The 25,037-nt window shown below is 46.5% G+C and overlaps 1 protein-coding gene and 1 long non-coding RNA gene across 5 annotated transcripts in view; one reads left to right on the top strand and one right to left on the bottom strand.

Annotated features, from left to right (window-relative positions):
- The window catches only part of mtss1lb (MTSS I-BAR domain containing 2b), a 72,090-nt gene that overhangs the window by 12,244 nt on the left and 34,809 nt on the right, over positions 1 to 25,037 (top strand). For all 4 annotated transcript variants that reach the window (XM_090222136.1, XM_021585969.3, XM_021585974.3 and 1 more), the window contains exons 2-3: positions 305 to 366; positions 573 to 646. In XM_090222136.1, coding sequence (XP_090078262.1) covers positions 305 to 366; positions 573 to 646 — 136 coding nt within the window. The remainder of the gene's footprint in view (positions 1 to 304; positions 367 to 572; positions 647 to 25,037) is intronic.
- The window catches only part of LOC149971375 (uncharacterized), a 318,492-nt gene that overhangs the window by 282,291 nt on the left and 11,164 nt on the right, over positions 1 to 25,037 (bottom strand). The window lies entirely within an intron of this gene.

Genomic DNA, 25,037 nt, shown 5'->3' with positions numbered 1-25,037 from the left:
GTCCTCCTAAGGAGAACCATTTTTGGTTCCAGCTAGAACCCATTTTGGTTTGAGGTAGACCTTTTTAATCAAAAAGGGTTCTTCAATGGGTTCTCCTATGGGGACAGCTGAAGAACCCTTTTAGGTTCTAGATAGCACCTTTTTAGTGTCGTGCTCAAACACAAGTCTAGAGCATGTAATGTTGTGAGTGAAAACAAAGGTCAGACCTGTCAGATATTTGTACAGACAATGCACTAGTTGTATTGCATAATGTCCTAAAATATATAATCTAACGTGTCCCTTTTTTAAATGTATTTATTCCCAGTGTTCATACCCCGTGTGGGAGGACTTCAGTGCCAAGGCCACCAAACTGCACTCCCAGCTCCGGTAAGCCCCAGCCACTGTCCTGTGTGTACTAGAGCGGTACCCATCAATGAGTATCCCAGCCAGTGCCATTGATAACAATGTAATCCCCCGCTGTCTGTTCAGAGGCGCCAGATCTGCTGACTATGTTTGTTTATGTTGAAATGGCTGTGGTTTGTGAACTGGTGCCAATCCTGTGTCTGTTCTGTCCCGCTCTGCTCTGCTCTCAGGACCACAGTGCTGGCGGCAGTGGCCTTCCTGGATGCCTTTCAGAAGGTGGCGGACATGGCCACCAACACCAGAGGTACGTGAGCTTCCAGATGTGTGTGTGTGTGAGCGAGCTCGCTCTGAGGATACGGGAGTTGATATGTGTGTGTAGAGTAGAGTAATGTACGTTTTGCATGTGTCTGTGAGTGTGGGGATGAGGGTATCCCAGATGATTTGGGTTAATCTTTTGGACGGCAGCCTTTCCAGAGGACGATAGACAGACAGATTTGTGATTAGGGGATCACTCCTCCTGTTGTTGTGAACAGATTGTTGTGCATCCAGTTAAAGTATCCACATCAATTCTACTTGGACATGCTTTAATACATTTGTTTACTGATAAAAAAAAAAAAGAGTTGCGTTTGATACTGTGCCTAAAGTTACATTCTCTATGAACTTTGACGAGGCTTCATCCCTGAATTAGCTGCGTTTAGGGAGCAGAGATGGAGATGAGTAGAGCATCATCCCGCCGGATAATGTGAGGAGTGGAGAACAAAGGCTTGGTTTATGGTACAAGAAAGAGATGTGGCAAGAGTCTGGGCAGCAGGGTTCTTTCTGGCTGGGGGCTCGGGGCAGTGTTAGGAGACTGTGCTGAGCTCCTTTCAGAAGACTTACTAGGGGGAACACTCAGCCTTGTTTTACGGCATGAGCAGATGGACAATACAGACTGTAGGTCTAATAGTGAAGCTACATTTTCTAGGGATATGGAATGCTGGGCCTTATTGGGTGTGGCTGTTGTACTGTATGTGTGTACGGTTTGTGTGTGCCTGTGCATGTGTGTTTGCCCCCCTTCGTGTGTGTGTGAGTGAGACCACACCAGGCTTTGGCATTTTTACTGAACTGACAGGGTTGGGTGCTTCCTGTCTGGCCTGTAAAAGCAGTGAGGGGCACATCCTAATGATCCTACATCCTCCAGAGACCACAGGGGCCCACCTAGGGCAGGACACGCACACAGACACACACCACCGGGGACAGAGGGAGGAAGTACACGATAGTGTAGGAGAGGAGCTGTAGGAAAGGAGAGCGAGAGATGGGAGGTTCTTCAAGGACACAACAAGATGGAACAAGGTATGATGTCAGAGACGGGAGAGGAAGGAGATGGACGATTAATGTCCTTTTTGTGGCTTCTCGTTTTGTTGTAGTAGAAGAGTGTGAGAATTCAGCAGTAATGTATAGAGTTGAGAACTCTCCAGTGCGCGTGTATGTGTCTGTTATTCCTTTGTGGGCGTGTCTGTGTGCATGGCTGCTCAGTTGTGGCCGTGACTGTGGCAGATGCTAGCTGTGATTAATGGAGACTTGTGGTGGGGACCGTGGGGGCACTGCTGCCCCATCGGATGTTGGTCACAGACCCCCCCCCCCCCCCCCCACACACACACACACACACACACACACACACACACACAGAGCAGACAGGCACATCTGTACAGTATGTTTATCTGCCACGTGGTCCAACACACTGCAGTTCTCCTGGTGATACAGTAGAGTAACCGTTCTCAATGGAGTGACTCTATACGAACGCACAGTTATCCCTCTGACTGCCTCGTGTGTTCTGATAGGCCTTCCCCATGAATGAAACCAGTTCAATGGTGTCTCTTAAGTAATTGTCTCTTCTGGCCATTTAGAATGTGACTGTGTCTCTGTGTGTGAGTGAGAGAGCCATTACAGTAACATGTCTGTCTCAGCCCCACAGGGTGAAGACCCTCTCTTTCTCTCTCTCTTTTTCTGTCTCTCTCTCTCTCTCTCTCTCTCTCGTGTGCTCTGTTCTCAGACATACAGAACATAGAAATAGTTGGTTTGAGGTCTGTGCGACAGAACACCAGCCTCTTCTCTGAAGGAGTGGTGATGTTCTGCGGTTCTAGGTTCTAGAACAAAGCAAAGAACAAGCCTGAGGTCCATGTGGAGCTGCTGAGGCCAGTTCCCTGCTCCATAGCCATGCTGGTGGCATAGAGGCAGATGCTTTGCTAAACCTGATTTCGATCCCCACAGGTAAAGCTGTAACACATCCAGATGTTCTGTAGAATCCTGTGTGTGTGTGTGTGTGTGGGCAGAACTGATCAGATCCAGCCGGAACACATACAGGTGTTCTGTAGAGTTGTTAGCCCCTGCTCGCTCCAATTGGTGCTGGAGCGAGCAGGGGCTAACAGGCCCTATGTAGGCTTCTTCTCTGAGGAGACTGACTGTCAACTAACAGACTGCAGGATTAAACAGGCTAGACTGGACCGCAGACAGGACCTAGAGTGAGGGAGATATGGAAGATATGGATATGTCTGCATGTTGAGAGTAGAGAGCGGTGATATGAGGCGAGAGAGGGAACTATGAGAGAGGGAACTATGAGAGAGGGAACTATGAGTGAGGGAAAACGTGTGTCAACTCCCTGACAAGGGGCAAAGTTGCGGAGAGGAGTTTGTGTTTTTCAGATGTGCTCCTCTGCCCTCACTACCTCACACTTTCCCCAGAGCAAAACATTGGGGGGGGGGGGGGGGATCAGTCAGACAAGCAAACAAACAAACACAAACCAGGCTTTCATCTTGCTGGTAGGGGGCTGCTGTGGTCCGTGGTTGGTGGTTTGGGGTAGGGTAAAGGGGGGGCATGCTTCCTGTCTCTAATAACCTGTCCTCTGCCTCTCATTGAGCAGCCTTTTACTCCTCATCTTCCTCCACCCAGCTGCTTTCCCCTTACACATTTACTGTTCTGTTCTCTTTCTCTCACACACAGGGGTTACCAATTATTTTGACTGCACAGTCTCTTTCTTTTCCAAAACAAATATAATTTGCCAAACCGTCTCGTGGAATGATACTTATTGAGAGCTATAATAAGTACCAGGGTGAGACATGACCACTGAATGGCTGAATTATCGATGGCCACCACTGACATTGGAAGCAGTGTGTATGGCCCTTTTCGAAGCTGATAGCCTCTTTCTGTCGGATAAAAAGCTAATTCATTTCAGAGAATACAAATGACAAAAGCTTTTTTGGCTCATATTCTGTTCTCTCTCTTTCTCTCTCCATTCTTGGCCCCCACAGTAGAAGCATTAAAACCTGGGGCTATCCCAAAAGCCTCGCTACGCACAAAGTAGCCTGGTCATAAAGAGCCCACTCAGATGTGCTCTGCGCAAGATGAGCTCGTACACGACTTCATCTGGGTGTTTTACGGCCTGCTTGCATGAGTTGAATAGGAAGGCCTATAATGAACATCATAAATCTGATTCATATGCTAGGGGGCAAAATGACTCCCTCTAGAAGGCAGAAAATACATGGCTGCCAGCTCAGCAAATGGTAGCGTGGAGCCTAATGGAGGGAATGAGGAGCAAAACAGTGTGTGTGTGACCTCTAAAGAATTGTATTTGTTTTTATTTCTCTCTTCCATATTAATATTATCTTCGACGCTAAATACAGGCTGACATTGGACAGTCACTCGGCTCGTGAGCATCTAGTCAAAGACATCACAAAATGTGGAATGGGGTGCGTTTTTTTGACTGCTTTAGCAGTTAGACATCTCTACCCCCTTAACATTTCAATGCCCAAAGCTGATACCCAGTGTAGCTAGGCACCATTATATTTTTCAATAGCGGCTTGGTGACTGGAATGCACTTAGACTGACGTGAAAATGAACACATTCATTTGCAAAGAAAGGGATGATTACAAAAGGCACAGACTGGGTCTGTGTCATTTGATTTTGAAGGGAGAAGGCATTTTGTCTGCTGCTGTTGCTGGCTCAGATCAAGACAGAGAAGGATGTTGTGAAATTGTTTCTGGAGCGAAAGACGGGGAGAGAGAACAAGAACAGAACATTTTGTTGGCTGAAGTCAAGTTCAAGATGGGACCCTGGAGGTTGTTAGCCTGTGTGTGTGTTGACCCGGACATGGCATGGAGTGTGTGTGTCTTGACCGGGTCATGGCATGGTGTGTGTGTGTTGACCGGGACATGGAGTGTGTGTGTGTGTCCTCAGGCCATGTTGGAGCCCTGGTTGTCTGTTCCTTCAACACTCCCTCAACACTCCACTCCCTGGGCTACACAAGGGCCAGTTAATACCACTGGCATGATCAGTTGTCCTGACTCAGCTCCTCCATGGCACCCCCCTCTAGGGAACATCGACTCCCCTGTGAGAGGGAGTCGATGCTGGGATCAGCAGTCTGAGGCATCGTCCTGGGCAGCTCACCCTATTATCACAGCACAATTAAGACGGAGACTAAACACAACCTTCTCACGGACCCACCAGGGATTATTGTCACAGCACCCGGGTAAAGAAGAAACACCAGTGTACACTGTGGGTGAGACCGCTCTCTCATAGAGACTAAATAACCCTGTCGTAGATTGGTAGTGTATTAGTGCACTGTGTAGTACGGCCGTCAATGCAGCTCTTTATTTGACTCTTTGGACACATTGCAGCTATACTTTGCACTCTAATCGACTGAACGGTATCAAATACATGGTTTCTACGTGTTTGATGCCATCCCATTTACTCCGTTTCAGCCATTATTATGAGCCGTCCTCCCCTCCGCAGCCTCCATTGGTTAGCAACTTATCCGAGGTTAGTGAGTGCTATGTTGAGGCGAGGAGATGATGTGGATATTCTTTAGAGGCCATGATGACCTTTGACTCCTCGTGGGTCAGACCAGACATGCCCTTGATCTAACACATAATCCCATAATGCATTGTGTCTGTCTGCCGTGGGTGTTGCCTTGCCTGGGGGGCTAACTGCCCCTCCATACCGTCAGCACTCTTTTACCTGGAGTCGTCCTGTTTCCATGGCAAATGTATACTTCTGGTTAGCATTACATGACAGAATACGGTTCATAGAAAGTATTGTTTTAATTGATATGCTAAGACCCCCCCCCCCCCCCCCCCCCTCCAGTCTCTGGAAATGGTGTGTAATCACAGGATACTAAGGAAAGACCACTGTCCTGTCCCCATAGGTTGATTGACTCTGTGTTTCCTGGCTTTTGTTAGTGTGTAGCTGCCGTGAAAAGTGCTGATGGGTGTTAAATGTGGGGGGGAGAACAACGTGTGCGTGTGTTTTTAAGATGCGTGTACACCACACGATTTCTGTTCCCTGATTTAGCTGTCCTAGACACGTTTTTCATAGACAAAAGAGACAAAATCCCCAATGTCGTTGCCTACTCTGGGGAGCACGACCCTCGTTTTTTTTTTTTATGTGAGCGGGTCAGAGACGCAGTCTTAGGGTCACCGATCCTGATATTTTCAAACGTGTTTGATTACACCGGCAACAGATCTGCGACGCTCTTGTAGTGTGAGATGTGCAACGCCACGTTTGGAGAATGAGGGGTTCACACCACCCAGGATGTGTCGACTCTCCAGCAGAGGCCATGCCTGCCACTCGTATGCGTTTGTACTTGCCTTCATTAACCAAAGCCAAAGTGTCAAATCGTTACAGTTCTGGAGTTCACGAGCGAGATGTTGTTCAAGTCAAAATGTCTTGGCTCGATATTTCAACTCCGCGTGGCGACCGCGAATGTCTGCTATGAGGCTGCTTCTGAGCCACAGATCGATCTAGCTACTTTTAACAATCTCATCCGATCACCTCGTTGCTTTCGTGAGACGGCATGGTGAAGAATCTTGTAGTGTGTGTCCCCGTCTGTGCCAGATCGTTTAGTGTGCTCACCACTGCGTTGGTAAGACAGGAAGAAGCTACAGGAAAGACGGCCGTTTAAGGCTCAGCAAGGTTAGGATTTTGAAAGTCGTGTAGTGTACACCCGGCCTTACTGTGTGTGTGTGTTTTTTAGTGGTCTTTCTCCATGGAGGAACAGTCTGCAGAGGTTGGTGGGATTTCAACTTCCAACGCTCCTCATAGAAACATAATAGAGACAGGAAGGAAGCCAAGCATGCATTGTGGTTGCAGCAGTGGGATATCTCTCTCTCTCTCTCTCTCTCTCTCTCTCTCTATCTATCTATCTAACGATTTTGACAGCACAATATGGTCAACATGCTTGTTATAATACATTAATCCCTGTCGGATAGGGGGAGGCGGGGCAAGGACTTGTCAATGACAACTGAAACATGCCAATCCTTTACCAAGTGACAGATCTGGAGGATTACTGTCTCTTGTCGCTCGATTCAATTCAAGGGGCTTTATTTGCATGGGAAACATATGTTAACATTGCCAAAGCAAGTGAAGTAGATAATATACAAAAGTGAAATAAACTATTTTTTAAAAATGAAGACATTATTACAAATGTCATATTATGTATATATTCAGTGTTGTAACGATGTGCAAATGGTTGAAGTACAAAAGGGAAAATAAATAAACATAAATATAGGTTGTAGTTACAATGGTGTTTGTTCTTCACTGGTTGCCCTTTTCTTGTGGCAACAGGTCACAAATCTTGCTGCTGTGATGTCACACTGTGGTATTTCACCTAATAGATATGGGAGTTTCTCTCTCTCTCGCTCTCTGTGCTTTCAATCAACCAACCAGAGAAGAGGTGGATCGCAGGCCCAGTTGCCAAGCAACAGAGCGAGAGCGTGATGGCAGAAAAATAGCTGTGTTGCCAAGTGAGAGAAGTAATTTGAGAGATGACATCCACTATTTTACAATAGATAGGTCGGCCGTGGTGAAATGTAGAATTCTAAAGCGATATGAAATAGGGATTGTGAATGGTCGGTCTGAATAGATAAATAAAGGTGAAATAAAATAGAATGTTCTTGATTACTGGGTGTTTATGGATAGTAACCTCCAAGGCTCCAACCTCAGTGTGTACAACCTGCTTATAGTCATTGGCTTTGGTTTAGTGCCTTTACTGATTTGTCCATTGCCTAAGAAGAGAAAGGCAGACTGGGGCTGAGCCTGGGGGCTGGTGAGGGGAGATGTGGGAGTTGGATGTGTGGCGTGTCCCAAACAGCTCTCTCTCTCTCCCTCCCCTTCCCTCTCTCTGTCTCCCAGCAGCAGTCTCTTCTCTCATTAAGAGGAGACTTGGCCTTGGCGTGGAGGTGTTCTCTGCTTCCCACTTACATAGAGCTGGCCTTGTGCTGGCCGCCTGAGGGACAAAGGAGGACTGTGACACCAGGATGTGTCCTCACAGAGTGGCGGGAGGGAGTGAGTGAGGGAGAGCGAGATGACCATTGTTACTGTGGCTTCATTAAAGCCAATAATGTTGTTTTTGTACCACTCTCTCCAAAACAAAAGGCAATCTCCGGAAGGTGGAGATGGCCTACATAGAAGGGGGAGAGAGAGAGAAAAGACCGAGAGAGAATGGAAGAGTTGTTGTGTGTGAGGTGAGTTAGAGAGGGATAGAGCGAGGTTGTTTTGCTTGCTGTTAGCTAGTAGGCTTTGTGTTCCGGTCTGTGTGTTTTTGGCTGTCTCCCCGTGTGACAGTGTGTGTTATACAGCGCGGCCCCAGGTTGAGCCGCCTTTAGGCTGGGGATGATTAGTTGTGATCACCGCTGGGCCTGGTTGATGCAGGTTGTTACCCCGTCAGGTTTTATAGGGTTGGTGCTGTTAGCTCCTCTCAGATCCACGGTTAATACAGGGCTGAAAGGGTCAAAGGCCACAGCGATACTAAGGCCATGTTTATTATCATGTCTTGACCTCTTTAACCTCATTGACAACCGCTTGTTTTTAGGTTCCAGATCCTTTAATTGTTGTTTTCTGTCAACAAATGCTGAATAATGCCAATAAACACAATCCTAAGAAAATAATAAACTTGAATTATATTTCGGATCAAGCCAATGAGGTCACGTGGTCATTGCGGAGAGAGACTGTCTATTGTGTTTGTGTTGCATGGACATTGCCTTATCGATCTGTCCTACATCCAGGTCAGCTTGATCAGTGGAATAGAAAGTGTTCAGTGTTCAGTCATGCCTGACTGTGCTGTGGGCCAGTGTCCCGTCTCCAGCCCAGCCATGCCAGGCCAGTCAAACGGCAGCTTCCCAGCCTATGTGGGTTATGGTGGCTGGCTAGACGTAGGGTGGGGGTGAGGACAGTGTATGGATAGTAGGTTATGGTTGTGGCTGGCTGGACAGGGGGTGGAAGTAGGAGGTAGAGTGTGTGTGTGTGTGTGAAGGATCAGACAGGCCAGGCCAGTACCAAGGTAATCCAGGGTATTAAGTGTTAGTAATCATGCGTGATCTCCCTACTGCTGCTGCTACTGCTGGCTCAGCTGGTGCTATCATCACTCATTTCATTAACCCTGCTCTCTCTGGCTGCCTGCATTCTGTCTGTCTGTCTGTCTCTGTCCGTCCGCCTGCCTGCCTGCCTGCCTGCCACACTCACGCTCCTTTCTCCCTCTGTCTTTCTTCCCCACTCCTTACTTCCTGTTCCTTCGACACCACGCCTGTAACACACATACACCGTTCACACCCTCTATTTCTCTACTCCACGTTTTACACACAGAGGCTGGGTGTTGGTTCGGAGGCGCTCCACTCTGCCCATAAAGGGAAATTTAGAGACCAAGGCCAGTTGTGCCTATCGTCCTTCAGCCCAGCCTGTCCCCGAGGCCTCTGGGAAAGGGGGACCAGACCACACCAGCACAGAGCACTGTCCATAAATGTCTGAATACACTATAAACAGTCTGAGCGATGGGCATCAGGTGTTTCTCTTAGGTGGCCACAGGGAGAGGGAAATGGTTTCCGTAAGGGGTCTGTATTTTGGGGAGTGAAGGGATTAGTTGGTGGGTACAGTACGAAAGTGTTTAGACAGTGTGTAAAAAGGCGGTAGTTGTATCTCCTTCTATAGCTCTGTCTCCGTCCGCCTCTCTCGTCTCTGTCCCCAAGGACGATATTTATAGCTGCTTGATCTCCTAAATGGCTGTCTGTTTTTCTCTGCTCCCCCTTCTTTTCAACCAACACTCCATCATCTTGGTCTCCATTCCTGCTATTTTCACCCTATCGTTCTTCCCCTCCGTTTTCCTTTCGTAACCACCCTTCTCTCCGTTCACCCCCCCCCCCCCTCGTTCCTCCCTCCCGCTCATTTTAAAGCCATTAGTGTGTGCTCACATCTACGTAGCTATTCCTCTGGTGGTGTTGACATAGCAACCGTGGCTTTATTTTATGATGCAGATGTAGCGGCTGGGTACACTCTGCCTCGCACGTCTTTCTGACGTCTTTCTTGGTAACCTTTTGTTTCCATTTGTGACACAGCATTTGTCATAATATGCATTTGCTCTTTTTTTGTTGTGTGCACTGTGATTGATTTTTGTCACTGTTTTTTTTGTTCTTACTGATGCACCAAATACAGCAGTAGGCCTTTCTTGTTCTCTTGTCTCTCTTGCCCTGTCTAAGCTCTGCATACCAGTCCTTAGTCATCATTGCAGAGGGCTAGTTAGTCTTCCTGCCCTTCATGCTCTAGTCCAGCCTGTCCTCTCTGGTCTGTGTGGAAAGGGAGCGAAGCAGACTCGCAGTGTGGGGGCTCTACTTTTACAGGGGACTGTTTTGATATGTGCTGGTTGTTTGGGAGGGAGATTTTAACTTAGCTGTGGAGGGGAGTGAGTCAGGGAGAGCGTTGGTGTTGGTAACCCCTCTCACACCTTCAGCGGAGTCGGGGAGCTCCTGAAGTGGAGATGAAGAGGAGTTGGGAAGCAATACAAAGTCCTCCTCCAGGGGGGTAGGAGGCCTGGAAAGGCCCTCTTTTCTCACTACTGGTGTGTTGCCATTGTCCCGCAGTGCTTTAAACGCAGAACACGAAAGGTCAGAGGGAGCTGCTGTTCTTCAGGCCTGATGAAATGATTAGACTGGTCTGGAGTGCTAAGCTGTTTCCCACAGCCTGTAGAAAGACTCTGGAGGGCGGCCAGCCAGGGGCTGCTTTAAGCCGGTCTGTTCTCAGGGACGCTGCCTGGCCCCCTGACCTATCACAGGGGAGCTGTGAGGGGGCGGAGCTAAGGGTTCTGTTCTGCTTGTTCTGCCTGTGTCTCTGACTGCTGGATGTTCTGGTGTGAACTGTTACTAAATCTCTCTCTCTCTCTCTCTCTGAGGGGAGTCAGCTGAGATCTGATCCTGCTTGACTTACAGTTCCTTCGTCTACAATTTTCTAGTTAATTTTATCATTCCGTTCTCTCTTTTTCTCTCTCATCTATCTCTGCTCTGCCTAGAACAGCCTATCTCTGCTCCTTGTCCATGTCTGACAGGAAGAGTGATGGAGTTCCTAACCCAAACGTCCGTTCTGTCTCTCTCTCATCTTCACAAAATTCCCCAGTGCCCTGGCCACATTTTTGGTATGACGCATGTTGGATGCCTGGGGTGACACCAAGGGTCGTGAGGTCATGGGCCCACAGAGACATACAGAGGACACAGGATGAAGACACTGTCCAGGAAACAAGCAATTATTTGCTCTGCAGTGGATGATACAGCATAGTTTTGTTTATGTGTTTTGCTTATGTGTACGATAGTCCAGGTTTTGATAATTCACTGTGAGCTCCTCCCTACCCACATTCTCTGCAAAACAGACCAAATGGGATTAGAGGACATTGCATGTTTCTATGATACAGATCGGAAAAGTGCAATGATGTCTCAAGCTCTGTTATCCAGCCTTATGCTGTGATGGTGAAACGAGATGCGGCTTGTGTGTGTGTGTGTGTGTGTCTACAGTGGAGGTGATATGTCAAAGATGTGCCAGTGAGTGTGGAAACAAATTGAAAGTTGGAGCGACAATGTTAGTATTGCTCCTTGGCACAGTGCCCCGTGTAAGAGCCTCCTTAGGCTCCGGCTTCGTCTGTCCCTGGCTTACATCCTGTATTAGCCTACTGTGTTAGCGCAGTCAGCAGAGTGTCTGGGCCCTGGGCCGGGTCAGCCAAACACCCACCCACCTACAGTACAGCCTCTCCTCCAGCCTCTCCTCTCAAATTGTGTGCGCGCACGTGTGTTTGTGTGTACCAGTCATGAACATGTGTGTGAATCCATGAGGCATTCAGGTATTGTTTGGGTCATGGAAAGATTTACATGAGGTTTATGGCAGATTATGAGAGTTAATGGTGGGATTTCCATAGCGCTAGGGTTGTAGTGAAGAGAGTGTGTGTGTATTGTTTGTGTGTAATCCTCTTTCCGATTTTCCTTGTGTGGCCGTGGATCTGTGTGTGTGGTCTGGTTTCACTATCCTTGTGGGGACCAAACTCCTCACAGGGATAGGAACATTTGGATGGTCCCCACAAGGGAAAAGGTTATTTTAGGCTTAGAGTTCAGGTTTAGGGTTACAATTAGGGTTAGATTTAAGGTTATGGTTAAGAGTTAAGGTTAGGTTTAATTTTAGGGTTTGGGGTTAAGGTTAGGGTGTAGGGTTTTTCGGTCCCCACAAGGATAGTAAAACAAACGTGTGTGTGTGTGTGTGTGTGGAGAGGGCGGGGCATCGTGCCTGTAAGCTGCTCTAGTCCTCCTGCTGGGCAGATGGCATGTTACCGTAGGAACCATCTGTACAGGGTGTAGTAATGTGTGTATGTGTGTGCGCAAGCATGTGTACGTGATGTGGATGAACACGTATGTGCTACCATCCATGAATAGAACACGCTACCTGTATTTAACATGCAGAGCGTGAGGCCATAGTGCCATCATGAACAATAAGCGTGTGTGTGAGAAGGAGGAGAGGGAAACATACAGAATGATGACACCAGAGAGGTAGACAGAAAGAGAGGCTAATAGATACATTGGATCTGCTGTTGTCGTGGTGTGGTTTCTGCTTTAGGCAGACTTGCTGTACATTCATGTTCTGTTGCAGTACTAAGGCTAGGGAACAGTGCTCCACCCTTAGGGGCAACACATATATAATGTCTACAACGTTTAGTTATGCAATACATATGTAAATAATATAGACTTACTTGAACGTCTCGGCGAACAACCATGTGCATGCAAACGTTTTAATTGTGTTCTCCGCGGACTACCTCTTGGGGATGTTGACGTGTGTGCGAACGTTTTAATTGTGTTCTCCGCGGACTACCTCTTGGGGCTGTTGACGTGTGCGTGCGAACGTTTTAATTGTGTTCTCCGCGGACTACCTCTTGGGGCTGTTGGCGTGTGCGTGCGAACGTTTTAATTGTGTTCTCCGCGGACTACCTCTTGGGGCTGTTGACGTGTGCGTGCAAACGTTTTAATTGTGTTCTCCGCGGACTACCTCTTGGGGCTGTTGGCGTGTGCGTGCGAACGTTTTAATTGTGTTCTCCGCGGACTACCTCTTGGGGCTGTTGACGTGTGCGTGCGAACGTTTTAATTGTGTTCTCCGCGGACTACCTCTTGGGGCTGTTGGCATGTGCGTGCGAACGTTTTAATTGTGTTCTCCGCGGACTACCTCTTGGGGCTGTTGACATGTGCGTGCGAACGTTTTAATTGTGTTCTCCGCGGACTACCTCTTGGGGCTGTTGACGTGTGTGCGAACGTTTTAATTGTGTTCTCCGCGGACTACCTCTTGGGGCTGTTGGCATGTGCGTGCGAACGTTTTAATTGTGTTCTCCGCGGACTAACTCTTGGGGCTGTTGACATGTGTGTGCGAACGTTTTAATTGTGTTCTCCGCGGACTACCTCTTGGGGCTGTTGACGTGCGTGCGAACATTTTAATTGTGTTCGCCAGCGCGAGCTAACGTTAGTAAACATTCGCCCGCTCTTCCCCTTGTGGAACGTGCTTTAGGCTACAGCTTTCTGCCTGTGTCTGTTTTTGCTTTCCCACCCAACAATACATTTCTAAAACGTTTTGCACTCCTGTCCCTGATCTGGTCTGGTCTGAGATCTCACGTGATATGCAGCGTGTTTGTCCCCAGCCCCTTACCTGCGACAGAGAGCTCGCCCTGGCTTCACGCCACAGACCAGGTTAGCATTGATTGAGTGGCATTAGCCAGGTAATACAAGTGTTCTCTTGCACCGCCAGGCTCGTGTCGCTCTCTGTGAAGGGCCACAGAGAACAGTTTTTACACTCCGAGCTGGTTCTATTAATCCTCAGCTGATCAACGTTCTTGTGACCCACAGCCTCTTGAGTCCTGTCTTTAAACGGTTTACATGTTTCATACTTGCCTGCAGATTGTCACCCTGGAAGCACATGTTAGCACTCAGTGGAGGGAGTGGGAGAGATACAGGCTTGTTTGTGATTTAGCTGTTATCTCCCTATTGGGTGGGGGGGGCACTTTTTGTTCCCTTTACGTTTTATTAAGTAACTGTGAGTTAGCCGATTTGAGGCCCTTCATAAGGCTGGATTGCCTCTGCTCAGAACCAAGAACCACAGAACCAACCCACTGGACAAAAACTGGTTAAATCTACGTTGTTTCCACATCATTTCAACCTCCAAAATCTGTGTGAAGATGTTGAATCAACGTAGAAAACTAATTGGGGGCCTCCCGGGTGGCGCAGTGGTTAAGGGCGCTGTACTGCAGCGGCAGCTGTGCCATCAGAGTCCCTGGGTTCGCGCCCAGGCTCTGTCGTAACCGGCCGCGACCGGGAGGTCTGTGGGGCGACGCACAATTGGCCTAGCGTCGTTAGGTTAGGGAGGGCTTGGTCGGTAGGGATGTCCTTGTCTCATCGCGCACCAGCGACTCCTGTGGCGGGCCGGGCGCACGGTGTAGCTTCCGGGTTGGATGCGCGCTGTGTTAAGAAGCAGTGCGGCTGGTTGGGTTGTGTATCGGAGGACGCATGACATTCAACCTTCGTCTCTCCCGAGCCCGTACGGGAGTTGTAGCGATGAGACAAGATAGTAGCTACTACAACAACGAAATTGGGGAGAAAAAGGGGTAAAAATTCAACAAAAAAAAAGACAACTAATTGGATTTGTGAAGAATAATCAGCATTTCATCTTTTTTTCACACACATTTGAACCTAAGGTTAGTTGAGAACTCAACCAAATGTAATTCAAAACTAGATGTTGAACTGACGTCCGTTCCCAGTGGGATTAGGACAGTGTCATTCTTATGGAGCCAGTGGGTTGTCATTCTTTTCCACACGGTCAGCACTTCTCTTGTCCAGGTGGTCTGGTTGCAGACAGATGTTTCCACCCCCCCACCCCCTCCAGCAGTCCCCCTGAGCAGCAACCTGGGAATCCTAGTGGAAGTCAAGTTCAAGGCCTGGATATCTGGAGAGATGACAGGACAGGAAAGCAGCCTCCCTTTTCCTGTTGGAGGCTTTTCTCCCCACCCACCCAACCTCAGGGACCCTGAAAGGAGAGGAGAAAATAGGAGAGGAGGAGTAGGAGGAGAGGAAAGGAGAAGAGAGGAGTACGAGGGAGGGCAGTGATGGGTGGAGATTTATCAAAGTAGCAGGACTAGAACTGCTGGTCTGTACAGGAAGTGAACAGGCTAATAATCAATCCCATGGGCTTCCCCTCAGAGCAGAGCAGTTTGTGTCTCTTGTGTGGCATTGCAGTGTGGATACTGAGACCAAGCCCATCAGACCAGGTTTTACTGGTCATGTTCCTTGGTGTCATTATATACCTTCCTGATAATATAGGTCTAACTTATCAGAAAAGCATGTGCACAGGAATGGCTGGTATAGTAAACATGTGAAGGAAGATACTATTTGAGTTGGGTAGCAGTAACAGTGATATTTAAGGAGATGGTACTGACTACATTTCCTGGTACTGACTACTGACTAAAACTCTGCTGCTCTAGTTAGTATTGTGTACCCCACTAACTAAGTGGTGGCTGGGCCCAGTGGCCTTTTCAGCTTGTAAATCTGGAAGGTGTGTGTGTTGTGTGTGCTTAGTCCCAGCAATGTAGTAACCTTACATAGCAGTCACACATGCACTCAAACACACATTCACAAACTATATACACACTGGGGGTGGAGTGGATAAACGCAGTTGCTCACATATCTAGCCCACACACAAGCTATGTAATCTTACCACTATTAGACACTGGGGAATCACTTAGTGTACTTGTCACGGCAGTGAGTGTCTCAGTGCTACTTAGAGATCATGTGTTGTCTGAAGCCAGAGCGGAGCGTACAGTTAAATCGTTAGTGTCCTGGGGCCAACACTCACATTGAACTGTGTTCACTAACGTCAGACATCAGAGATGTTAAAAAGGGGCTAGTTACAGGGAAAACAAGTAAAAAAAAAGAAAAAAAACATTTTTTAAGAGTGCTTTACTGATGTGGAATGAAATCTCTTCTAGTTTGGAATGATGGAAAGTGGGAATTAAAGGGGGAGAAAGAAGTATGCTGTGGTAAGAGAGATTGAAATGAATCTGAATTTATCTGATCATTTCTTTGACATAAAAGTCCCCCTCCTGTCATGGGAGTGGGTGCGTTCCAGGGGAAAAATTGTTTGGGGAAAACATTTCAATAGCATTTGTGGAGGCGATACGATCAGAGCCTGTAAGTTTGGCGCTTTCTTTGGGATGGAGATAGTGAGATCACGTCCTGTGGGCCTTGTTTACGTAGCCTACTGTACACGCAAAGAGCCTCCACCACTCTAGCCATGAAGTCAGAGGCTTTCCATAAATACCTTGGCATCCATCCGTGAGAGAGAGAGGAAATGAGAGGGAGCGAGCTAGTGAGGCAGAGTCCTGTTTCTCGTTCTGTAGTGGCTGTAAGGGGATAGCTTTCCTCTCGCTTTCTTTTTCCTTTTCCTTGTAATGGTTGTAATGAGTAACCCGTCTGGTTGGGCAGTGGTGGGGTATTTTTAGCAGTAATACTGTCCCCTGCCAGGAACTTCCTTTTTGGAGTAAATATGGAGGGAGGACTTCAGCCCAGTCATCTCCCAACCCTCCCTTAGACCCAGGAGACACTTTAAATGCTCTTTAATCAAGTCCAGAGAATGTCATGCTTTCTCAGGCACAGCTGATTCCACTCTTCTCCATGGCCCCGGCACTATTCAGTATCCGCCTGCCGATTGGTCCACGGAACGAAGGATGTTGGGAATGCACCAATGGACTTCCTCCGCTCTTGTTTTTTTATGTTTTAAGCTAGCTCTTTGAAGTGATGGCCACCAGCCAAGCGGCCTCCACTGCCCTCCGTATGCCTAGTGTGTTCAGCTGCCTGGCAGGTATCCTCTCTTACACACTGTGCTGCTCTGGACGTGTGAACATGGCCAGCCACTGTTTGGTCAGGGAGCCAATGATGTGTCTCCATTAGTCAGCCTTTTCTTAAGCCACCGTGTAACCAGATCACCGTCTGACCCTTAACCCCAGACCCCACAGCGCCAATCATGCTGTCTTCCTCTCTGTCAGCTAGAGAAATAAAAAACACTGAGGCAATCATCTCTTCAGGGAGAGGGTACAGCTTGGTTAGGAAACACGGGTCTGATTCTGCAGTGACTATAACCTGTTTGCCATAGACGGGCTTTCTCCTAAGATAAACCGTGCTTTAATCAGCATTCAGCTCCCACGGTTTGTTTTGGGTGAGCTTCGCTTTTGGAGAGCATTTGTTTTGCCTCCACTGAAATGGCCTTCCAATGAACTGGCCTCCATTTTTAGATGGCCTTCCAATGAAATAGCCTCGCGCTGAAATGGCCTACCAATGAAATGGCTTCACTCTGAGCTGACCCTCTAATGAAACAATCTCGTGTTGGAACATTAATACAGTGAAATACACTTCCTCCCATAAGGAGTCCTAATTAGGACCTCTGAACACACAAGTACTTGCAGACTGATAGTGGAGTGTAGGCTTTATCACTTTGTTAGTGAGCAGGCTATGTATGTCAACCCATCTTGGACTATGTATTTGTGTATTTGGGTATTTGATTAGGGTCCCCATTAGCTGTTGCAAAAGCAGCAGCTACTCCATGTCTGGCGAGGTAAGTGTGTGTGTGTCTGAGCTGTGTGTAAGTTGACTATGCAAAGTAATTTGGAATTTTCAACACATTAACGTTTCTTTATAAAAAGAAGTGATGTAGTATGGGTTGGCTATGTCTGGGCCTTGTTCTCTTCCCCTTCACCTATCAAAAGCACCATCAATATTTCATGTGTGAGATGGTTTTGTCTCAGAGTGCTTCAGAGAGATTAGGGCTCTGACCCACTTACAGCCTGGTCCCTGGTATAGACTCTGCTCTCTCCAGCCAGGCCTGGCAGCTATTTCATCCCAAGGTTTGGGGCCCTTTGGGTGGGTGGTCAACAGGGGATGTAACTCGACCTCTTCCCCCTTACTGAGTCCTCTGGCTGGGTGGGGGGTTAATAACACGTGTTGTAGCCCCACTGTAGATTTGTGTCCTGTTGATGTCTGTTTTGTGAGGAACTGATGGTCCGTGTCCTGGTAATTGGGCTGTGTGGGTATAGCTGGAGCCCATCATTTCAATTGATAGTGATCTCAGGACGGGCATCTAGGCCACTGTCCTCATCACGCAGGGTCACACTGTGGGACGTGGGACTATTAGATAAGGGTGTCATGGTACACTGAGTTGTATGCCATTGCCTCTTGAGTAAATCTGAGCTGATTAAAACATTTAAGGCTATTCCGTTAAAACAACTAGAGCTTATGCGCACGTTGTAATCAAAATTGGAATCTTAATTGCCACATTTCATACTATCCGTTTGTGAGGAGCAGCCGGGAGCTAGTTCTGTACGATGGCGAGTGGTAGGGTCGATAAACCAGAATTGGTGGATCCTCCATCATTGTTTTAAATCTCCAGTTTGGCTGGAGATTTTGTCTTCACAGTAGATTACAATGGCGATGGACAGAGAGAACATTAACAGTGTGTCGCCACTGCTCAACGAGAATAGCCAATGCAGCTTGTTGTTCTCGGCCAGTCACAAGTCATCAACGAGGTACTATCATAGAGCCTCCGTGTGTGACCAAAGCAAGTTAGGAGATTATCTAATCAATAAAATATTAAATTAAAATGATGGAATTAATAGCTCAATTAGAAAGATGTTACAATGACCAAGAGCAAACAACATGTAGGCTGCTATTTAATCAAATTAAATCTAATTTTATTTGTCACATACACATGGTTAGCAGATGTTAATGCGAGTGTAGCGAAATGCTTGTGCTTCTAGTTCCGACAATGCAGTAATAACAAGTAATCTAACTAACAATTCCAAACTACTGTCTTGTACACAGTGTAAGGGGATAAAGAATATGTACATAAGGATATATGAATGAGTGATGGTACAGAGCAGCATAGGCAAGATACAGTAGATGGTATCGAGTACAGTATATACATATGAGATGAGTATGTAAACAAAGTGGCATAGTTAAAGTGGCTAGTGATACATGTATTACATAAGAATACAGTCGATGATATAGAGTACAGTATATACGTATGCATATGAGATGAATAATGTAGGGTAAGTAACATTATATAAGGTAGCATTGTTTAAAGTGGCTAGTGATATATTTACATAATTTCCCATCAATTCCCATTATTAAAGTGGCTGGAGTTGAGTCAGTGTCAGTGTGTTGGCAGCAGCCACTCAATGTTAGTGGTGGCTGTTTAACAGTCTGATGGCCTTGAGATAGAAGCTGTTTTTCAGTCTCTCGGTCCCAGCTTTGATGCACCTGTACTGACCTCGCCTTCTGGATGATAGCGGGGTGAACAGGCAGTGGCTCGGGTGGTTGATGTCCTTGATGATCTTTATGGCCTTCCTGTGACATCGGGTGGTGTAGGTGTCCTGGAGGGCAGGTAGTTTGCCCCCGGTGATGCGTTGTGCAGACCTCACTACCCTCTGGAGAGCCTTACGGTTGAGGGCGGAGCAGTTGCCGTACCAGGCGGTGATACAGCCCGACAGGATGCTCTCGATTGTGCATCTGTAGAAGTTTGTGAGTGCTTTTGGTGACAAGCCAAATTTCTTCAGCCTCCTGAGGTTGAAGAGGCGCTGCTGCGCCTTCTTCACAATGCTGTCTGTGTGAGTGGACCAATTCAGTTTGTCTGTGATGTGTATGCCGAGGAACTTAAAACTTGCTACCCTCTCCACTACTGTTCCATCGATGTGGATAGGGGGGTGTTCCCTCTGCTGTTTCCTGAAGTCCACAATCATCTCCTTAGTTTTGTTGACGTTGAGTGTGAGGTTATTTTCCTGACACCACACTCCGAGGGCCCTCACCTCCTCCCTGTAGGCCGTCTCGTCGTTGTTGGTAATCAAGCCTACCACTGTTGTGTCGTCCGCAAACTTGATGATTGAGTTGGAGGCGTGCGTGGCCACGCAGTCGTAGGTGAACAGGGAGTACAGGAGAAGGCTCAGAACGCACCCTTGTGGGGCCCCAGTGTTGAGGATCAGCGGGGGGGAGATGTTGTTGCCTACCCTCATCACCTGGGGGCGGCCCGTCAGGAAGTCCAGTACCCAGTTGCACAGGGCGGGGTCGAGACCCAGGGTCTCGAGCTTGATGACGAGCTTGGAGGGTAGGCTGCTATTTAATAATCTGATTGGGGGCATTGTTATTTATAACTGTAGGACAGGGAGAAACCGATTGCAGCCTCAATATTTTTTTTTTTTAACCTTTTATTTAACTAGGCAAGTCAGTTAAAGAACAAATTATTATTTTCAATGACTGCATAGGAACAGTGGGTTAACTGCCTGTTCAGGGGCAGAACGACAGATTTGTACCTTGTCAGCTCGGGGGTTAGTAACCTTCCGGTTACTAGTCCAACACTCTAACCACTAGGCCACCCTGCCGCCTATCTAGCTAGTTAATATAGCTAGCTTAGCTAAAACAAGCTTCTCTCTGTTTGATGCAGTCAAGGCAGGTACTACGTAATCATATCGGATGATAAATAACCTAGCTCCTAGGTATGACAAGCTAGAAGTTAGTCTACTAGCACGAGTAGGCTTGGATGGTTGGTTGCTATCTGTCTGTCTCTCCCTCCTCCTTGCTCCCCGTGTCACTCGCTCACAGTACACACACAGCATGTCTCTCCCTTTATCACTCAAGGTTACTAAAGTAGATTACACCTTTTCTGCTGCTTCCCTCACTCGGATTCGGCCGGGTCTGGATCCGATCAGGTCTAGACAGAACTAGTCTCGATGTCCTTGGGTCTGTTCGGAACTGGTCTCTAAATTTGGAAATAATTTGATGCATATTGTGTTCAGTTTGGAAAGCCCCAGGTTCATTTTGGAAGGAACTGTGAAGACCTCTACTTGAGAGGCCCAAAATAACAATCTTTGTCACAACAGACAATTCCAGGAACATTGTGAATGCTGTCACAGAAGCAGGACTTGGGCCACAAACAGGGTGCTTTTTAGTGTTGTCTTTAGCCGTATAAACAAAAATGTACTAAAGTAACTGTTGGCAGTTCATTTTCCCACTGTACCGTAATCTAACCGTGACCACACGACCACAATATGTAACCAACCCTGGGTTTGATAAACCGTTACATGCCTAATACTAATGCATTTGTGTGAGTATGTATGCGAGTGTGCATGTATGTACGCTAATGTGACATCAGCGTGTCATCTCCATATGATAAATCAAGTGGATGGGACGAAGAAAAAAACGATGTGCTGCTGCTCAACACACTCTCACCCACTGCCTACATCCACCATTCACACAGCGTATGTGATCCCAGGTAGCCAATGGCCACCCTCTGCCCTGTCTCCATGGTAACGCAGTGACGAGTTAACACTGGTGACAGGAAGTGAAATTGCCAAAGCTTTGGCTTCTGTGTTTTCATTTACATTTTAGTCATTTAGCAGACTTAGCGTGGGGTCCGTGGCTTAGTCGGCCACCACTCAGCGTGGGATGGTGTTGTGACTCATGCGTCACGTCTGACTCCGAGGCTGACCTCACAGCCTCACAGCCCAGCAGGAACATAGTACACAACCAGTACGCACTCAGCTATGGTATTCTACTTCTCTGTATCACTGCTTCTGCTTTCACTTTACAATGTTACTGAAAAAACGACCAATTCCAAACGAATCAACACAGATGTCGTGGAGTGATGTCTTTATATAATAATGCCTTCGGATTCAACGTGTGCCGTTCGGTGATGTTGTAACAACTCAAGGAGTTTTTTTAGAAGAAGTCTGTTTAGAGCACAAACAGACTCAAAATCTATGTCCGTGGCCAGCACCCTACGCCTTACATTCAAGGCTTATGAACGATGAGACAAATGGAGCATGGCTCGCATCACTGAAGTTAAAATATCCACAAAAGACGGTTTATGTTTTTTATTTTAATTTCATTGATTTAAAAACGATTAAGTTGCACCCCAACCCAGAATTATCCCTCGGTTATGAGCAACCCCATCCAAAGAAAAGGCGAAGGTTAGCCCGGGTTACTCAGATGACCTCCACTATTGACAGCGACTAAGTGCAACCCAACAACCAAGACGACGAGCCTTGTAAGTTTATGCCCAGGCTTTTAAACCTATACTGCATTTAATGCTGTTGTCCTTGTGTCATCTACCAAGCCACTAGTACTTAGTGTACTGTTGTCTCTAGCTACTGTTAGCTAGCTAGGGGGAAAGCTGCTTTTGTTTGTATGATCTTGTACTTAGCCATAGTAGTAGTACAAACGCTGTTCCCCCGCTGTCATTGATGCCATGGTTGCCCTTAATTTGAAGATGTAATCCTGAGACAGGTGTTTTATACAACAGCCTTCTGTGTGTTTTCTTTTTGACTCCCTCTGCATATTTGCAGTCAAACGCCAGAATTATCTCCGTTTCCTTAGCCATCATACTCCAATTCCACTGGGCATTCCACTGATTTCAAAACTCGGTCCTCCAGAAAGTGGAGATCAATACTTTTGCATTTCTACTATGTGATATCTTTCAAAAAAGCCACGTTGGAAAGGATTACCTACATATACTGACCAGCGCATGTTATAGACAGAAGCGTGCTACATGTTAGACCAATCTGAACTCATCTCTCGGCATTTACAGCCCACTCATTACCTCAGCCAATCATGGCTAGCGGGAAGGTTCCTGCCTTTGTCCGTGGATAAACCGACTAGGCTCGTAATTTAACATTTTTATTTGTATTTACAGATGGCATACACGTTTGTTATTAAGGCACATGAAAGTTCACATGTTCCAGAAGTCATTTCGGCGAAAATACATATTGAATGTTTACGTTCAGATGCTTCTCCTGTGAAGTAGTGACGTGTGACATACACCTAGTTTCCAGAAACAGGTCAAATTTAGTCTTGATACTGATGAAGTTCAAATTGAACCTCACAATAGATCTTACTTGATGATTCTGTGTATCAGATAGCATGACCAGTAAGATCATCTCATACTAGATTGACAAGTTGGAGGAGGTCACAAGAGACCTTATCCCATGGCTTCCTAGGGAAACCATTCAGGCGACAGCTTTGAAAAAAATTACATACACCTTAGCCAAATACATTTAAACTCAGTTTTTCACAATTCCTGACATGTACAATCCTAGTAAAAATTCCCTGTCTTAGGTCAGTTAGAATCACCACTTTATTTTAAGAATGTGAAATGTCCGAATAATAGTTGAGAGTGATTTATTTCAGCTTTTATTTCTTTCATCACATTCCCAGTGGGTCAGAAGTTTACATACACTCAATTAGTATTTGGTAGCATTGCCTTTAAATTGTTTAACTTGGGTCAAACATTTCAGGTAGCCTTCCACAAGCTTCCCACAATAAGTTGGGTGAATTTTGGCCCATTTCCTCCTGACAGAACTCGTAGGTTTGTAGGCCTCCTTGCTCGCACACACTTTTTAGGTTCTGCCAACAAATATTCTATAGGATTGAGGTCAGGACTTTAATGGCCACTCCAATACCTTGACTTTGTTGTCTTTAAGCCATTTTGCTGCAACTTTGGAAGTATGCTTACGGTCATTGTCCATTTGGAAGACCAAGCTTTAACTTCCTGACTGATGTCTTCAGATGTTGCTTCAATATATCCACACAATTGTCCTGCCTCATGATTCCATCTATTTTGTGAAGTGCACCAGTCCCTCCTGCAGCAAAGCACCCCCACAACATGATGCTGCCACCCCCGTGCTTCACGGTTGGGATGGTGTTCTTTGGCTTGCAAGCCTCCCCCTTTTTCATCCAAACATAACGATGGTCATTATGGCCAAACAGTTCTATTTTTTTTTTCATCAGACCAGAGGACATTTCTCCAAAAAGTACAAACTTTTCCCAAGCTGTTTAAAGGCACAGTCAACTTAGTGTATGTAAACTTCTGACCCACTGGAATTGTGAGACACATAAGTGAAATTATCTGTCTGTAAGCAATTGTTGGAAAAATTACTCATGTCATGCACAAAGTAGATGTCCTAACCGACTTGCCAAAGCTATATTTTGTTCACAAGAAATTTGTGGAGTGGTTGAAAAAACGAGTTTTAATGACTCCAACCTAAGTGTATGTAAACTTCCGACTTCAACTGTATATCTAGGAACTCGCTAGAGTCAATGCTTCGATCTGGACTGGCTGTTAGCCAAGGTTCTTGCCTAAGAAATGATAAAAGCACATCAAAATCATGATGACTGTACCCTTGTGTGTAATGTTTATTCCCTGCTCTTTGAGTTGATTGCAGGCTGTCAGCTCTTTATTTTTTGCATAGTTGGTGCTCACACAAGAATTTGCCTCTATTTGAGTCTGCACGTACAGGCACCTTTTTTGCTGAGCTGACTGTAATTCTAATCTTCCTTGAACTGTGCCACACATCAGATGCACTTTCCTCCCTATTCTAGTTTGCCAGCTTGTTCACCATGAACCTCAATGTAATCCTGGTAGAATGCCTTGTATTTTTCATAACTCAGATCACCGCGGTTTTGATGTGGCTGAGAGTTCCTTCCATCAACTGCACTATTTTCCCTGCTCTGTTGTTCTTCTGATGGAGAGGCATTGTATCACTTCTCCGGTAAAGTGTTTTTGAGGTGAAAGAGGTTTAGTAGGAGCCTTGACCATACTCTAAAGGCTTTGAGACGGGTGATGTGGTATTTTTGGAAGCGAAGAACTACCAACAGCCATTGAACTGCCCTCATACTCATCCTCTGCCTTGTAGTGCCTGACGTTTATCTAACTTAGACGTTTAGGCTCAAGGATGTCCCTGCTCATACTAATAATGTTTATTATAGCACCTTATCTCAAACTCAAGGTAGCTTTACATCATAAAAAGCCTGGACAAATAACATTACACAAGTTCAAGAAAACATCACATGCAAAATGTATCAAATTGATTTTATGGTTGTAAATAAAATTGCTAGCCACTCTAATACCATTCACAAGATAGCTGCTGCATGGCTACAGAACTTCCGTTCGATGATGCCACTGCCGCTCTCTGTTACCCAAGCCGTCTGTTTTGGTTTGTTGACGCTCTGACTGGGCTCAACCAACCTCTGCTTTCAGGAAAGTCTGCATGTCTCTTGCACAAAACTTTGCTGGTTTTATTACACAGGCTTCTGTGCTTTTAACATTTCTTAGTTCTTCGCCATCAACACCCTCGGAGGGAACGAAGTAGTTAGACATGGTTGTGTAGCTAACGTCAGGCCATCGGCGTCATGTCATCTACCCATTCCGTTAGCTTAGACGGATGCAGCTCTGTCACAATGGTTGGTATTGCTTGTTAAAATAATATTTTTTTTGTACGAATTAACCTGAACTTTTACCTGCTAGCTACTACAGCTAGCTATCTCCTGGCTCCAATGTAAACACAGCTTAAC

The sequence above is a fragment of the Oncorhynchus mykiss genome, chromosome 26 (assembly GCF_057628025.1).
Source record: "Oncorhynchus mykiss isolate SJ-2025 chromosome 26, ASM5762802v1, whole genome shotgun sequence".
NCBI classification, from domain to species: domain Eukaryota; kingdom Metazoa; phylum Chordata; class Actinopteri; order Salmoniformes; family Salmonidae; genus Oncorhynchus; species Oncorhynchus mykiss.
This window is presented reverse-complemented; position numbering and strand designations above follow the sequence as displayed.